At 44.8% G+C, this 18,630-nt stretch overlaps 1 protein-coding gene across 2 annotated transcripts in view; it reads left to right on the top strand.

Annotated features, from left to right (window-relative positions):
• The first annotated feature begins 2,011 nt into the window (after positions 1-2,011).
• Positions 2,012-18,630, top strand: part of LOC134346874 (RNA-binding protein FXR1-like) — a 197,300-nt gene continuing 180,681 nt past the window's right edge. For both annotated transcript variants that reach the window (XM_063048682.1, XM_063048681.1), the window contains exon 1: positions 2,012-2,168. In XM_063048682.1, coding sequence (XP_062904752.1) covers positions 2,118-2,168 — 51 coding nt within the window. In that variant the 5' untranslated portion in view covers positions 2,012-2,117. The remainder of the gene's footprint in view (positions 2,169-18,630) is intronic.

Consider the following 18,630-nt stretch of genomic DNA (forward strand, 5'->3'; position numbering starts at 1 on the left):
AAGGCACCTAACCACACATTGCAATGCGACGACACCGGTGCCAAGCTGTATGGTTCCTAATGCCCTTCCCTTGGACAACATCGGTGTCGTGGAGAGGGGAGACATGCAGCATGGGCAACTGCTGGTCTTCCTGGAAACCTTCCAAGGCGCAAATCTATGACCTTATGAGACTAACGGATGCCTATAAAAAAAAGTGAGTGTGGAGCGAGGTTCAGCAGGATCTTCAGAGGAATGGATGTGCACTCAGGATGGCCCAGAGCCAATTTCTATCTGTTTCTAGTTGTGACGGGGGAAGTTAGCTCTGGTCTAATGTTTCATCCCCATCCCCATCACCATCTGTACCAGCCCCCTCATATTGTAGTGCTTCTGCATTACTGCCCTTCTGCAGTGTGAGGCTCCCTTAGTGTGAATGCCTGCAAGAAAATGAATCTCAGGGTAAGATATCAAAGTCCAAAGTAAAAATTATTGTCAGAGTATATATCACAGCACTGAGATTTTTTTTCCTGCACCATACAGCAAATCTATTGAATATTTACTGTATACAGGATCATTGCAAGAGCATAGAAGACAACTGTGCAAATGCAAATATAAATAAATAGCAATAAATATGAGTGTGAAATAATTAAATCAAATTCATTGGTTGTGGGAACATCTCAATAAATGAAATCTTTTGTGCAAGAGCCTGAAGGTTGAAAGGTAGCAACTGTTCTTTGAACCTGGTGGTACGAGTCCCGTTCCTTCCACTGGATGGCAACAGCGAAAAGAAATATGGTCAAGATACCATTATATTAAGTATTATAAATACTTTTATAATAAATTTATTTTGAAATTTGACCCTCCCTCAGTACTATCCCTCCCACAGTGTCACCCTGCCTCAGAGGCACCCTTCCCGCGGCGCGGCGCGGCAGCGTCCTGGTTCATACACTGATACGGGTTCAATTCCCGCTGTTGCCTGTAAGTTTGTACGTTCTCCCTGTGACCGGTGGTTTTCCTCCTGGTGCTCCAGTTTCCTCTCAGCGCATGGTAGGTTAATTGGTCATTGTGAATTGCCCCGTGATTCGGCTGGGGTTGCTTGGCGGTGCGGTTCGAAGGGCCTATTCCACCCCGTATCTCAATAAATAATTAAAAAATCTGCAGGTGCTGTAAGTCCGAGCAACACACACACAATGCTGGAGGAACTCAGCAGGCGAGGCAGCATCTATGAGAAGAGTGCAGTGGACAGTACCTGTACTCGGCCTGCTGAATGCCTCCAGCATTCTGTGTAACACACGCCTGTATTAACACCGCCCTCTGCAGTCCATTCACAAAGACCCAGCCCGTTTTAACCATTGTCCAATCAGGGCTCAGACAGTGAGCACGTGCGGTTTGAGGCGGTGGCTGCCTATTGGCGGTGACAATAGGCAATGACGAATCAAAAGAGAATCGATGGGAACCGCTCGCTGTGATTGGCGTCTGAGACTATTGTGACAGCGGGTGCGGCTATTAGTAACTGACAGGCCTTCGACCCAATTAGAACGCAGAATTATTAAAGCCATGGACAGGATCGCGACAGGACATCAAACCCAACCGTTAAGACAAACGCCCTTGATTGATAACTCCCGCCCTTGATTTTTATCTTCTATAAAAAAGAAGATTGACATGAAAATAATCCAATGAGAATGTTCAAAAGGCGAGGGCTAAACCTATCAACTCGTTGCACTGGATTTCGCAGACAATAATTTTAGGAATGTGGGAGCAACCAATCAGCAGGCTGGATGTTTGCCCAATGACAGCGCGCGAAAGGCAAGCCTATTATGCGGAGCAGCCAATGGGTGTAAAATATTGTTCGCCTTGAAGTGGAAGGCGGGGCTTTGGTTACGGAAGATGGACGGGCGGAAAGGCCAGTCAGCGTTGGAATAGCTGTAGGATTGACGTACTATTGAGACCAATTGGTGTTAAGGCACCTGGGCCGCCTTACACCATTGGCCGAAGTGGACCAATCGGCGGCGGCAAAGAAGGCGTGACAATAGGTAAGAGGGAGGGGCATTGTTAATAGCCGGGGCTGAGACACCGAAAGGGCTTTTTGGTCGGTGGCTGCGGCGCGGCGGGGCTCTCCGGGCTGCGGCGGGAGCTCAGCGATGGATGGACTGGCGGTGGAGGTCCGCGGCTCCAACGGCGCCTTTTACAAGGTGAGGAGAGCGAAACTCGGCCTTGCCCCCAACACCCTTCCCTCCCTCAGCTCCGGTGAACGGCTCTGGGTCGGGCCGGGAGAAGAGGCCTCCCAGGCCGACGACTGCGACCTCTTGTTTTCTGACACCTCCCTCTGCAGCCTAATCCCATCCCCCGCCTTGGCTTCATGCCCCCCCCAGCCACACCCCCTACACCAACCCTGCCCCTGTCATCACCTGCTCCCTCGCTTTTCCTCCTTCCTTTCACCCCGTTCCTCCAATCCCACCTTCGCTACCCCTACACTTCCCACTTGTCCCACTATCCCACGGCAACCCCTCTTGCTTTGCCTTTCTAAGCCATGTGCGCTCCCCCTAGCGTCCCCCACCCTGGCACCCCCTTCCCCCCCCCCCGGTCCTCCCCTCCCCCGGCATCCTAATTGGTCTGACACTGTCACAGTCTTTCCTTTGAGTTAGGTTGTCATACTATTTCAGAAGAGTCCAAGTCACCCCACACCTTTGTCAGTCGTTTGAGTATACAGTGACATTCGCAGTAACACGGGTCGAGCGTTGTACAAGTCTTCGCTTCAAACTCCCATCTCAGCATCCAGCTGCAGTTGGGAGCTCACATACTTCTCTCCCACTATACTGCATCGAGTTCTGTATGAGGCAGCAGGGATACTGCAGGAAGTTGAGACAGGAGGGATCGACTGGTTAAGGGTGAACGGTGAAATGTTTGAAGTGAACCTCAAGTGGAGCTAATTCACTCAGGAATGAATTGCCAGTGGCAAGTGTTTGGATGTGCGTTTGATTTTAACATTTAAAGAGACATTTGATGGGAGGGGTATGGAGGGAGGGCAGTGGTCCACGTGCAGGTCGATGGGACTGGACAGACCAGTAGTTCGGCATGGGCTGAGGGACCTGGTCTAACTTCGAGTGGTATTGCTTGCTGTCAATTCCCCGTCTGTAAGGAGGTTGCACCTTCTCCCTGTGACTCCGTGGCTTTCCTCCTACAGGACAGTAGGATAATTGGTCATATGGGTGTAACTGAGTGGTGTGGGATGTCTTGTTACCATGTTTTATCTCCAACTGAATTAAAAAACTAAACGTTCAACTGCTAGGGTTTTGGTAATGGCTTCACTCATGAGCAGTTGAAACCAGCCTTCTTGTGGAAAAACAGGGAAAATCTCTGTGTATTGAGAGCAGATTTACTCTATTGGAGCTGATATTTTTCAAATGAGTTCTGAGGTTGAGCCCTTGCTTGCCTCTTTCTAAGCTGAGCATTCTGAACGTCCTTTCTAACCAGGGTATTATTTTTTTCCTGTTAATAAGGCTTTGCAGCCACAAATTACCCACTGCATTGACTTCTGTAGTAAGAATGTCTGAAAGAAATGCTTTGGGTGGTCCTGAAGATGACCTTTCCTTTTTGACAGTAGAGGCTGAAACATAAAATTATGTATTTATCACTGTTAGCCATGGCACATGTATTACTGAATAGGCAAATGCAATCAAGGCAAGTAAAGGTTGGCCAAGACTCAGTCGGAATTACAAAGCTGATTGGGGATTTGTACAGATCATTAAAATAACATGAGCAGGCGCAGAAAATAAATCAGCGAGTGCAGATGGAATGTTGGCCTTCCAATTTTGTATGTAAGAGGGATTGAATTTGTGCAACTACTTTGCAATCTCCATTTGTTATGCTCCATTTTTCAGAAAGAATATTTTTAACCTTGGAGTGAGTGTGGTATAATTTTTCCAGATTGATAGATTCCCACATTAGATTGTGCATGACCCAGGCTATTTCTGCAGGGCATGACTCTAGCAGTTAAGTTCCTCAACTTGGATCTTTCGGTAAGATAGTTGCATGCTTGATTGCAGCAACCTCTCTGGGTCCAACATAAGATGCACATGTTTGTTTTAAACTTTTCTCTTGTGATTACAAGATCCTGATGGACATTGGTAATGCAAAGTACTTGCAGGTCTGGCTCGTTGGTGAGACCAATGACGGGGGAATTTCAGTTGTTTTGTGGACCAGGTCCTCATGCTGGGGAAGAAGTGCCATTCATGTTGTGGGAGAGAGCAGACGCGGCAGGTGTGCTGGAATCTATGCTGGGTTGGGGACTGGCTCCTGCAGGCCGACTTTCTCTTCAGTGCTGTTTGCTCCCTGGAGGACAAGCTGGATTGCCTTTGTCAGATGAAGAACTGAAGTGATTAGCTCCAGGACAACATCCCATGCACTATCAGTACTGTGCTAATATTTTGAAACTGATATAGTAACTATATGTGCTGTGTGTGACTACATACTGTTTTGCATCTTGACCCTGGAGGAGCACTTTCATATATCATTTAGCTCCATACATTTGTATGAGTGACTGACTTGAACTTTAGTATTCTTAATTCACTCCATCACTCCTATTTTGTGTCCCCCTTTTTTTAAAGAAAAGTTTTTGCAACACTCTCAAGATTGATTCATTTCTTTATCGGATGTACATCGAAACCTACAGTGAAATGTGTTTCTTGTGTTAACAACCAGAACAACCTGAGGATGTGCTGGGAGAAGCCCACCAAGTGTCACCACACATTCTGGTGCTGACATGGCATGCCACAATGTTTGGCGGAAATATTTCTTTACTAGTCCCTGAGAATTGGGTTTGATAATGGTTGGGGAGAGGTGTGCTTTACCATAGAGGATGAGTAGGTTTCCCCTTGCAGCTCAGTAGTAAACTTGAATGGTAGATTTCAAGGGGCCTTCTTTTCCTATCTTTTGCAGTCATCTCAGGCCTTGTTTGTGAATCCTTGCAAATGATCTTTGTGACACATTCTCAGTACGAATACTGCCTTCATTGTATAGTGATCAGATCATTTCTCCTGTGAAAATTTTAGCAGATGGTTGTGGTGGGGACTGCAGACTGGAGCAGCTGGGCACTGAATTGAAGGACAAATGATTTTTAGCTTTCTGCCTCTATCTTCGGGTTTCATTAGAGCAGCAATGAGGTGGAAGCTTATAGTGCCAGTGATTATCAGTCAGGGCTTGATTCCTGCTGCTGTCTGTGAGTATACATGCTGTGGTGCTGGAAATGTGGCGATACTTACAGGCTGCCCCCAGCATTGTCCTTGCTGTTTGGCTATGATCCCAACAATACTTTTCAGTTTCAATGTACTTGTAACAAATAAAAGCAAATTTTTAATGTTATGCAGTGTAGCAGAAGAGGCTTGAGTTGGTTAGGGAGTTGCAATGGCCCCCACTCTTCATGCTGAAGTGAGGAGTGTTAATAGATGGGAGTGTCATTGTCAGGAGTCTCTGGACCAGCCTGCCTATTCCCTGTGCTTAATTAGTTTTCTGTAAAAGTGGATACTCAAAACTTCAAATTTCAAGGCCAATTTCAAAAGAAGTCCAAGGATACTTATCACCATAGCTTGAAATTATAGTACGGGTCATCCAGCACCAGGGCTAGGTGGTAGGTCGATGTGCTCCTTTGAAGGGGTGGGTCCCCTTCCTCCTGCTCCTTTGAGAGAGGCGCTTGTCAGTCTTTGAGGTGGGTGGGTGCCTTAGCAGATTTCAAAGGAGAACAGATTTGAAAGCATGTTGGATTAAAGTAAAATTTTTCTTGTAGCTTAACTTCGTACACTGTACTTTTGTATTACCTATGCACAGTGGCATGCAAAAGTTTGTGCACCCCGGTCAAAATTTCTGTTACTGAATAGCTAGGCGAGTAAAAGATGAACTGATCTCCAAAAGTCATAAAGTTAAAGATGAAACATTCTTTTCAACATTTTAAGCAAGATTGGTGTATTATTTTTGTTTTGTACAATTTTAGAGTGAAAAAAAGGAAAGGAGCACCATGCAAATATTTGGGCACCCCGAGAGATTTGAGCCCTCAGATAACTGTTACCAAGGTCTCAGACCTTAATTAACTTGTTAGGGCTGTGACCTGTTCACAGTCATCATTAGGAAAGGCCAGGTTATGCAAATTTCAAAGCTTTATAAATACCCTGACTCCTCAAACCTTGTCCCAAGAATCAGCAGCCATGGGCTCCTCTAAGCAGCTGCCTAGCACTCTGGAAAATTAAAATATATGATGCCCACAAAGCAGGAGAAGGCTGTAAGAAGATAGCAAAGTGTTTTCAGGTAGCCATTTCCGCAGTTCGTAATGTAATTAAGAAATGGCAGTTAACAGGAACGGTGGAGGTCAAGTTGAGGTCTGGAAGACCAAGAAAACTTTCCGAGAGACCTGCTCGTAGGATTGCTAGAAAGGCAAATCAAAATCCCTGTTTGACTGCAAAAGACCTTCAGGAAGATTTAGCAGACTCTGGAGTGGTGGTGCACTGTTCTACTGTGCAGTGACACCTGCACAAATATGACCTTCATGGAAGAGTCATCAGAAGAAAACCCTTCCTGCTTCCTCACCACAAAATTCAGCATCAGAAATTTGCAAAGGAACATCTAAACAAGCCTGATGCATTTTGGAAACAAGTCCTGTGGACTGATGAAGTTAAAATAGAACTTTTTGACCGCAATGAACAAAGGTATGTTTGGAGAAAAAAGGGTGAAGAATTTCATGAAAAGAACCCCTCTCCAACTGTTAAGCACGGGGGTGGATCAATCATGCTTTGGGCTTGTGTTGCAACCAGTGGCACGGGGAACATTTCACTGGTAGAGGGAAGAACGAATTCAATTAAATACCAGCAAATTCTGGAAGCAAATATCACACCGTCTGTAAAAAAGCTGAAGATGAAAAGAGGATGGCTTATACAACGGGATAACGATCCTAAACACACTTCAAAATCCACAATGGACTACCTCAAGAGGCACAAGCTGAAGGTTTTGCCATGGCAATTATAGTCCCTCAACCTAAACATCCTCGAAAATCTGTGGATAGACCTCAAAAGAGCAGTGCATGCAAGACGGCCCAAGAATCTCACAGAACTAGAAGCCTTTTGCAAGGAAGAATGGGTGAAAATCCCCCAAACAAGAATTGAAAGAGTCTTAGCTAGCTACAGAAAGTGTTTACAAGCTGTGATATTTGCCAAAGGGGTGTTACTAACTACTGACCATGCAGGGTGCTCAAACTTTTGCTTCGGGCCCTTTTTGTTATTTTGAAACTGTAAAAGATGGAAATAAAAAAGTAATCTTGCTTAAAATATTAAAGAAATGTGTCATCTTTAACTTTATTCCTTTTGGAAATCAGGTCAGCTTTTACTCGCTTAGCTATTCACAGGAACAGAAATTTTGACCGGGGGTGCCCAAACTTTTGCATGCCACTGTACATAATTGTTCAGAGAAGTTAGCTAATTCAGTAGATTTTCTGGAAGTCGCAGTTTCTCTGTAGCAGGTGTCACACCATTAAATCTGGCTAATTCATGGGTTATTTGTCATGATAGTATTTGTTATTCTGGATTCATCGGGGGTTTAGTAGAAGATGACCACAACCATCTTGTTCTTCATCTTCATTCTGATTAGAGAGTATATTGTATAGGGATAGTTTGAGCTAACTTGGAGCTTTGGATGAGAAGAGACTTGATGGAGGTACAAGATGAGAATCATAGATCGAGTGGACTGACAGAATTTTTCTCAGGGTGGAAATGGCTAATACAAAGGGGCATATTTTTAAGGTGATTGGAGGAACGTATAGGAGGGATGAGAGTGAATATAGGGCAGTTAGAAAGTGAGGCCGGAGAAATAATGGGGACAAAGAGATAGCAGATGAATAAATGAGTATTTTGCATTAGTCTTCATGGTGGAAGACTAGCAACGCACCAGATGTTGAAGGGTGTGAGGGAAGAGAAGTGAGTACAGTTACTATTACAAGGGAGAAGGTTCTTCCTTGGGGGAAATCTTGCCTGACGAACTTGTTGGAATTCTTTGAGGAGATTGAGTACGATAGATAAAAGGAGTGTCGTTGATGTTGTATGTTTGGGTTTTCAGAAGGCCTTTGACAAGGTGTCACACATAAGGCTGCTTACCAAGCTTAAAACATATGGTATTACAGGAAAGTTACCAGTATGGTTAGAGCAGTGGCTGATTTATAGGAGGCAGCTAGTGGGAATAAAGGATGCCAGTGGCTAGTGGTGTTCTGCCGGGCTCGGTGTTGGGACCACTTCTTTCTATGCTGTATATAAATCATTTAGATGATGGAATAGATGGCTTTGTTGCCAAGTTTGCAGATGGTACAAAAATTGGCGGAGAGGCAGGTAGTGTTGAGGAAACAAGAAGAATGCAGAAGGACTTAGACAGATTAGGAGAATGGGCAAGGAAGTGGCAAATGAAATACAATGTTGGAAAATGCATGGTCATGCACTTTGCTCGTAGAAATAAATGTGCAGACTATTTTCTAAATGGAGAAAATCCAAAAACCTGAGATGGAAAGGGACTTGGGAGTCCTTGTGCAGAACACCCTAACTTGCAGGTGGAGTCGGTGGTGAGGAAATCAAAGACAAATGCAATATTAGCATTTATTTCAAGGGTCTAGAATACAAGAGCAGGGATGTGATGCTGAGGCTTTATAAGGCACTGGTGAGGTGTCACTTTAAGTATTGCAAACAGTTTTGGGTTCCTTATCTAAGAAAAGATGTGCTGGCATTGGCGAGGGTTCAAAGGAGGTTCACAAGGATGATTTTGGGAATGAAAGGGTTATATGAGAACGTCTGGATCAGTACTCACTGTAATTTAGAAGGATTGTGGGGGGGGGGGCGGTTTGTCTCATTGAAACCTTTTGAATGTTGAAAGGCCTAGATGGAGTAGATAATGGAAAGGATGCTTCCCATGGTGGGGGAGTCGAGGACAAGAGGGCACAGCTTCAGGATAGAGGGACATCCATTTAAAACAGATGCGGAGAAATTTCTTTAGCCAGAGGGTGGTGAGCTGTCAGAAGTTTTTGTTTAGTGGTGGGTATGTGGAATGTGCTGCTGAGGTAGTGGTAGAGGGAGATACATTAGGTACATTCAAGAAACTTTGACACCGGTATGTGGATGATAGAAAAATGGTAGGCTATGTAGGAAGGAAGGGTTAGATTGACTTTAGAGTAGGTAAGCAGTGCAACATCATTAGCTGACGGGTCTGAACTGTGCTGTTACATCCTAGGTTCACTAAGTTGACAGAAATAACTCCTGTACTTTTGAAAAACCTCTTGATTGCAAAATCATCAGGATCCAACAAAGTGTTGCTTGTGAGGAATCACAGCTGGGTGAGCCTACAGACCTGGAGGAATGTGAGGGGGATGGTGGGTGCAGCCACGGAGGTTATTGCATTTGAGGCGTTGCAATGCAGATCTGTGAGTGTAGATGATGGGTGAATAGGCTGGTGGAAGTTGGACATAGGCTGCCTAGGTGTCAGGGCAACACTCTGTTGTTTTTACTCCCCAGTCCTGCTTTGTAATGTTTTTAATAAATTAGCCTGTTTATCATAAGTACATTGATACACAAAACGTGTCACTTGTGACAGTCTGAGGAGGTTGTGGGACAGCCTGTTACTACCACCATGTATCCAGTGCCAACACAATGCCCGCAACTTGCTAACCCCGACTTGTATGTCTTTGGACTGTGGAGAACCCATGCAGTCACAAGGTCCTTGTGGACAGTGGCAGGGGTTGAACCTGGGTTGTTGGTGCTGTGAAGCATCACTCTAACTGTTATGATAGTGTGACACATCATGGATAAGTATTTTAAGCCTTCTGATATAGGTTTTGTACTTCGTTGCTTCAGCTATAGCACTAAATTGTCCATTTGACCATGCATTTGGGCCCGCCCCAATCACCTAGGACATGCTCCCTTCTCAATATACCACCTCAGTGGTAGCCGGAGCCTAAAGAGACACTCAACGTTTCAGGAACAGTTTCTTCCTCTTGGCCATCAGATTTCTGAGTGGTCCATGTACACCACCTTGCTTTTTTTGTTTTTGCAATACTTACTATTTTATTTATTATTGTAATTTATAATAAAGAAGTGGTATGCAGTTTACAATCTGTGTACTTAAACAGTTTTTTCTTAGTTTTCAATGGGGCAATTTGGCGGAGAAGACATTACCTTACACAGTAACTATGGCTTTTTACACCAGTGCCTTTGTTTTTCAGACTATAAGACACAGGCAGAATTAGACTATTTGTCTCATCATGTCTGCTTCAACATTCATTTCCCCCAACTCCATTCTTCTGCCTTCTCCATGTAACCTTTGCTCTTACTAAAACTGGTACCTCATTAATCTCCACTTTAAATATACCCACTGATGGGCTCCCCAGCCATCTATGGCAATGAATTCCCCAGATTCGCTACCTCTGGTTAGATAAATTCTTCCTCCTCTCTATTCTAAATGGATATCCCTCTATTCTGAGGTTGTGCCCTCTGCTCCTAGACTCTCCCTGTACTGGAAACATCCTCTCCACATCCGCTCCATCCAGGCCTTTCGATATGTAACAAGTTTCCATGAGATTTGGTATAACAAACTTGAACATTTAAGCAAAGTTCAGATCTTTGTGGCAGCTGAAGTCCTTTGGTTCTGTTTAACTTCACAGCAACTGAATGCATAATGCTGTAGTGGGGCAAGGTAGTCCCATATCCTCAGGTGGAATCTCATCCCAGCCGGCAGAGTGACATCCATCTCTTCCCAGCTGGTGTTGAGGCATCTCCTGGAAATAATATTTGGGTATTGGGTCAATGGAGATAAAATGCTGGAGGAACTCAGCAGGTCAGGTGGAGAGCAATATAAGGGAAATAAACGGATGGTGTTTCAGGCTGAATAGAACATAGAAAATAGGTGCAGGTGTAGGCCCTTCGGCCCTTCGAGCCTGCACCGCCATTCAGTATGATCATGGCTGATCATCTGACTCAGAACCCTGTACCAGCCTTTCCCACATACCCCCTGATCCCTTTAGCCACAAGGGCCATATCTAACTCCCTCTTAAATATAGCCAATGAACTGGCCTCAACTGTTTCCTGTGGCAGAGAATTCCACAGATTCACCACTCTCTGTGTGAAGAAGTTTCTCCTAATCTCGGTCCTAAAAGGCTTCCCCTTTATCCTCAAACTGTGACCCCTCATCTGCACTTCCCCAACATCGGGAACAATCTTCCCGCATCTAGCCTGTCCAATCCCCTTAGGATTTTATATGTTTCAATAAGATCCCCCCTCAGCCTTCTAAATTCCAACGAGTATAAGCCTAGTCGATCCAGTCTTTCATCATATGAAAGTCCTGCCATCCCAGGAATCAATCTGGTGAACCTTCTTTGTACTTCCTCTATGGCAAGAATGTCTTTCCTCAGATTAGGGGACCAAAACTGCACACAATACTCCAGGTGTGGTCTCACCAAGGCCTTGTACAACTGCAGTATTACCTCCCTGCTCCTGTACTTGAATCCTCTTGCTATGAATGCCAGCATACCATTCGCCTTTTTCACCGCCTGCTGTACCTGCATGCCCACTTTCAATGACTGGTGTATAATGACACCCAGGTCTCGTTGCACCTCCCCTTTTCCTAATCTGCCACCATTCAGATAATAATCTATTTTCCTGACTTTGCCACCAAAGGTGATAACTTCACATTTATCCTCATTAAATTGCATCTGCCATGAATTTGCCCACTCACCTAACCTATCCAAGTCACCCTGCATCCTCTTAGCATCCTCCTCACAGCTAACACTGCCACCCAGCTTCGTGTCATCCGCAAACTTGGAGATGCTGCATTTAATTCCCTCATCTAAGTCATTAATATATATTGTAAACAACTCCCTTCATCAGGACTGCAGAATCCAGAACAAGAAGGTAGGGGAGAGGAGGAGTAAGCTCACTGTCAAGTACTCTGCAGCTCATGTTCTCGGTATTTTTAATTACTTTTTGAATTATTTGCATGCACATTGGATGTTTGTCAGTCTTTGTTATGTATGGCTTCCTGTAGGTGCCTGCAAGAAAATAAATCTGGAGTTTATTTTTATGTTGTAGCTGATTTTTTTTATATCCTGATTTTTTTTTCAGTGAACTAAGTTGAAATCTGTGGTGGGCTTTCATGTTCTTTCCCAGTTAAAAGGCTGCATATGTTGTCATATTCAAAGCTATTGAAATCAGCAATATCAAATAATGCAATACAAAATGCTGGAGGAACTCAGCAGACCATGCAATATCTATGGAAAAAAGCACAGTTGACATTTTGGGAAAACCCTTAGGCAGGACTGGAGAAAAAAGCTGAGGACTAAATTTGAAAGAAGAGAGAAACACCAGACGATAGGTGAAACTTGGATGGGGAGGGATGAAGCAAAGAGCTATGCCTTGTTAATGGCGGGATCATAAGGAGCTTTGTACAGAAGAATATTAGTGTGCAAGTCTACAACTCCTTGAAAGTGGCGACACAGTTGGCTAGAGGGCATGGTCACCTATTGCATCCGGTGCTCCTGGTGTGGCCTCGATGAGACCCGACGCAGATATGCCACAACAGACAGGATCTCTCGGTTGCCACCCACTTCAACTCTGCTTCACATTCCCATTCGAATATGTCCATACGTGGCCTCCTCTACTGCCATGATGAAGCCAAACTCAGGTTGGAGGAGCAACACCTCATATACCATCTGGGTAGTCTCCAGCCCCTTGGCATGAACATTGAATTCTCCAACTTCCGGTAATTTCCTGCCCCCTCCTCCAGCTGCCTATCACCTCCCTCATGGCTCTGCCTCCTTCTACTATCCACTGTGCTTTCCCCTATTCCTCCTTCACCTTTCCTGACTATCCCCTCCCCCACTCCTTGATCTTTCCCCTTACTGCTTTTTCACCTGGCACCTACCAGCCTTCTTTATAGGGCCCCTGCCCCCTCCCTCTTCAGTCTTGATGAAGGGTCTCGGCCCGAAATGTTGACTGTTCATTTCCATGGATGCTGCCCGACCTGCTGAGTTCCAGTAGCATGTTGTGCGTGGTACAGTTTCTTTATTCCTTTTTGATTATAAAAGTAAGGTAGTCATCGCTGAATAAATAGAAACATAGAAAACCTACAGCACAGTACAGGCCCTTCGGCCCACAAAGTTGTGCCAAACATGTCCCTACCTTAGAAATTACTAGGATTACTCACAGCCCTCTATTTTTCTAAGCTCTATGTATCTATCCAAAAGTCTCTTAAAAGTCCCTAGCGTATCCGCCTCCACCACTGTTGCCGGCAGCCCATTCCATGCACTCACCACTTACCCCTGACATCTCTTCTGTACCTACTCCCAGGCACCTTAAACCTTTGTCCTCTTGTGGCACCCATTTCAGCCCTGGGAAAAAGCCTCTAGCTATCCACACGATCAATGCCTCTCATCATCTTTGATTAGGCGACATTTGGAGCATTGTGTGCAGTTCTGGTCACTATACGAGAGATTTTGGAGAACACTCAGGTGATTCACCATCACTGTTCCCATTGAGCTACTCAGCCATGCAGTGACTGAAATGCTCCTGTGCACATAGCCTTTGTTGCCACACAGCTGGAATTGTCTTTTATATACTGTTAATATAAAGTGCTGCGCAGTTTTCAGGCCTTAAAAAAAAAAATCTGTTCAGAGCAATGGTTGTCCACAAAGCTGTAACAAAAAGCATGAAAAGGAAAGTTCCTCAGGTTGTGTCATGGAATGGAGGGTATTGACTACAAGGAGCAGTTGTTTCTGAAAGAATTGAGGGATGCTTGTAGCCTCAAAGCATTCTGCTGAATTCTTTATTGTTATTAGTTCTCCCTTAATTCATTCATGGTTAATGAGCCTGTAATGGCCGGGCTGTGAAGTGTGCCAGGTATTCTGGTATTTTTCCCTTGTTTTAATGTGACACGAAATTTTCCTGAGAACCATGTTTTATTCATGTTGTCCCCATGTGCATTAACAAGGTTGGCTTTCCCGGGAAGAGCTGGCCTGTAAGTACAGGTTGATGGAATTCCATAAATTTGTAGTATTCACTCATACTCTGTAACTGGCATTACTAACACTGGCTTTCTGAATGGGCAAATGTGCTTGCATTACTACTTCTGAGAATTTGCCAAAGTTGTCGTATTGGTTTGGGATGGGGAAAAGGCCAGTGTTACTCCTGGTCCAGCCTCTGTATTACAGCCAATGCCATGACTTGCTAGGATTTTGCCACATTGCCTTCGCTGTGCTGAGATCACACTCAGTGATGCAATGTTCGTTCATCCTACAGGTGAGCTGCTCTGTCCAGTTCTTTCCTCTGCCTCCAATTGCACATTTCACACCTGGTTTTTGACATTTCTTTTGCACTGCCCTGTCCACATCGCAATAACTTTTCACCTCTGTAGTTTCGTGCTTCCAATTCTGACCATTTCACATTCTTGATTTCCTTTGTTGTGACAATCATGGCTTTACCTGCACAGACCCAGAGTTCTTGAATTCTCTTGCTCCCATTTCCCTCCTCCAACTTCCTGACACCTACTTCGGACCAACTACTGGGACACCAGCCCAGTCAGAGCATTGAACACTACAGCAAAGTACAGCCCCCTTTGCCCATGATGTCTCTAAACATCTCTAAAATCAATCTAACCCATCCCTCATACATAGCCCTCCATTTTTTAAAATCATCCATCTCCCCATCTGAGTCTCTTAAATGTCCCTAATGTATCTGCCTTTACCACCACCTTTGGTGAGAAATTCAAGCACCTACAAATGTGTATTAAAATACTATCTCTGACATCCCCCTCCTGTGCTTTCCTCCAATCACCTTAATTATGCCCCCTCATATTAGCTATTTCCGTTCTGTGGAAAAAGTCTCTGGGAAAAAGGCTTTGAGGAAAGAGAAGCAGAATAAACGGTGTAAAGACAGTAAGGTAGAAGGGCTGAAATGTGTGTACCTCAATGCAAGAAGCATCAGGAACAAAGGTGATGAACTGAGAGCTTGGATACATACATGGAATTATGACGTAGTGGCCATTACAGAGACCTGGCTGGCACCAGGGCAGGAATGGATTCTCAATATTCCTGGATTTCAATGCTTTAAAAGGGATAGAGAGGGTGGTAAAAGGGATAAAGAGGGTTGAAAAAGGGGAGGAGGGGTGGCATTACTGGTCAGGGATACTATTACAGCTACAGAAAGGGTGGGTAATGTAGCAGGATCCTCTTGAGTCCATATGGGTGGAAGTCAGGAACAGGAAGGGAGCAGTTACTCTATTGGGGGTATTCTATAGGCCCCCTGGTAGCAGCAGAGATACAGAGGAGCAGATTGGGAGGCAGATTTTGGAAAGGTGCAAAAATAACAGGGTTGTTATCATGGGTGAATTTAACGTCCCTAATATTAATTGGCACCTGATTAGTTCCAAGGGTTTAGATGGGGCAGAGTTTATTAAGTGTGTCCAGGATGGATTCCTGTCACGGTATGTGGACAGGCCGACCAGGGGGAATGCCATACTAGATCTAGTACTAGGTAATGAACCAGGTCAGGTCACAGATCTCAGTGGCTGAGCATCTGGGAGACAGTGACCACTGCTCTCATGGAAAAGGATAGAATCAGAGAGGACAGGAAAATTTTTAATTGGGGAAGGGCAAATTATGAGGCTATAAGGCTAGAACTTGTGGGTGTGAATTGGGATGATGTTTTTGCAGGGAAATGTACTATGGACATGTGGTCGATGTTTAGAGATCTCTTGCAGGATGTTAGGGATAAAATTGTCCCGGTGAGGAAGATAAGGAATGGTAGGGTGAAGGAACCATGGGTGACAAGTGAGGTGGAAAATCTAGTCAGGTGGAAGAAGGCAGCATACATGAGGTTTAGGAAGCAGGGATCAGTTGGGTCTATTGAGGAATATAGGGAAGCAAGAAAGGAGCTTAAGGAGGGGCTGAGAAGAGCAAGAAGGGGGCATGAGAAGGCCTTGGTGAGAAGTGTAAAGGAAAACCCCAAGGCATTCTTCAATTATGTGAAGAACAAAAGGATGACAGGAGTGAAGGTAGGACTGATTAGAGTTAAAGGTGGGAAGATGTGCCTGGAGGCTGTGGGAAGTGAGCGAGGTCCTCAATGAATACTTCTCTTCGGTATTCACCAATGAGAGGGAACTTGATGACGATGAGGACAATATGAGTGAGGTTGATGTTCTGGAGCATGTTGATATTAAGGGAGAGGAGGTGTTGTTAAAATATATTAAGACGGATAAGTCCCCAGGGCCTGACGGAATATTCCCCAGGCTGCTCCATGAGGCGAGGGAAGAGATTGCTGAGCCTCTGGCTAGGATCCTTATGTCCTTGTTGTCCACAGGAATGGTACCGGAGGATTGGAGGGAGGCGAATGTTGTCCCCTTGTTCAATAAAGGTAGTGGGGATAGTCCAGGTAATTATAGACCAGTGAGCCTTACGTCTGTGGTGGGAAAGCTGTTGGAAAAGATTCTTAGAAATAGGATCTCTGGGCATTTAGAGAATCATGTTCTGATCAGGGACAGTCAGCATGGCTTTGTGAAGGGCAGATCGTGTCTAACAAGCCTGATAGAGTTCTTTGAGGAGGTGACCAGGCATATAGATGAGGGTAGTGTAGTGGATGTGATCTGCATGGATTTTAGTAAGGCATTTGACAAGGTTCCACACGGTAGACTTATTCAGAAAGTCAGAAGGCATGGGATCCAGGGAAGTTTGGCCAGGTGGATTCAGAATTGGCTTGCCTGCAGAAGGCAGAGGGTGGTGGTGGAGAGAGTACATTCAGATTGGAGGATTGTGACTAGTGGTGTCCCACAAGGATCTGTTCTGGAACCTCTACTTTTCATGATTTTTATTAACGACCTGGATGTGGGGGTAGAAGGGTGGGTTGGCAAGTTTGCAGACGACACAAAGGTTGGTGGTGTTGTAGATTGTGTAGGGGATTGTCGAAGATTGCAGAGAGACATTGATAAGATGCAGAAGTGGGCTGAGAAGTGGCAGATGGAGTTCAACCCGGAGAAGTGTGAGGTGGTACACTTTGGAAGGACAAACTCCAAGATAGAGTACAAAGTAAATGACAGGATACTTGGTAGTGTGGAGGAGCAGAGGGATCTGGGGGTACATCTCCACAGATCCCTGAAATTTGCCTCATAGGTGGATAGGGTAGTTAAGAAAGCTTATGGGGTGTTGGCTTTCATAAGTCTAGGGATAGAGTTTAAGAGTCGCGATGTAATGATGCGGGTCTATAAAACTCTGGTTAGGCCACACTTGGAGAACTGTGTCCAGTTCTGGTCAGCTCACTATAGGAAGGATGTGGAAGCATTGGAAAGGGTACAGAGGAGATTTACCAGGATGCTGCCTGGTTTATAGAGTATGCATTATGATCAGAGATTAAGGGAGCTAGGGCTTTACTCTTTGGAGAGGAGGAGGATGACAGGAGACATGATAGAGGTATACAAGATATTAAGAGGAATAGATAGAGTGGATAGCCAGTGCCTCTTCCCCAGGGCACCACTGCTCAATACAAGAGGACATGGCTTTAAGGTAAGGGGTGGGAAGTTCAAGAAGGATATTAGAGGAAGGTTTTTTACTCAGAGAGTGGTTGGTGCGTGGAATGCACTGCCTGAGTCAGTGGTGGAGGCAGATACACTAGTGAAGTTTAAGAGACTACTAGACAGGTATATGGAGGAAATTAAGGTGGGGGCTTATATGGGAGGCAGGGTTTGAGGGTTGGCACAACATTGTGGGCCGAAGGGCCTGTACTGTGCTGTACTATTCTATAACTATAACTGTATCCACTCTATCTGGTACATCTCTTTCAAGTCACCTTCACTCCAAAGAGAGAAGCCCTAGCTCGCTTAACCTTTCCCCATAAGGCATGCTCTAATCCAGGCAGTTTACTGAGAAATCTGCACTCTCTAAAGTTTCAAATCTTTCCTATATTAGGGTGATCAGAACTGAGCAGAATACTCCCGTGTACTCTAATCAGGGAGTGAAAGAGCTGCAACATTACCTTGTGGCTCCTAAACTCCATTCCCCAACAAATGTTACCATCTTCGACACCTGGTATGTGGTGAGTGTGTGGGTAAAGTACATTGAGACCTTTTGATAGGTTACCACAGTAACTAAATGTAATTTCTTTTAAAGCCTTTACAAGTATTTGCTGGAAAAGGAGAGGGCGAATCAACTTGGGGTGAACACATGCCCAGACTCTCTGAAGCAAATGGAGGTGGGGAGGGGTGAAAATTAAATCAACTGCAGCAAAGGAAACTCAAACAACTTTGGCAAGGTGCTTTGAAATGCACCAAAGTACTTGATCATGTTTTGCATTGAAGTATTTAAATGTTCAGATCTGCAGATTAAGGCCATAATATATAGGAGCAGAATTAGCCCATTCAGCCCATCAAGTCTGCTCCGCCATTTCACCATGGCTCATGCATTTTCCCCCTCAGCCCCAGTCTCTTGCCTTCTCCCCATACCCCTTCATGCCCTGACCAATCAAGAATCTATCAACCTCTGCCTCAAATGCACCCAATGACTTGGCCTTCAGAACCATTTGTGGAAACAAATTCCACAGATTTGCCCATCTGACTAAAAAATTGCTCTTATGTTCTACATGGATGTACCTCTATTTTGTGGCT

This window comes from Mobula hypostoma, chromosome 5 (genome assembly GCF_963921235.1).
Source record: "Mobula hypostoma chromosome 5, sMobHyp1.1, whole genome shotgun sequence".
Taxonomy (NCBI): domain Eukaryota; kingdom Metazoa; phylum Chordata; class Chondrichthyes; order Myliobatiformes; family Myliobatidae; genus Mobula; species Mobula hypostoma.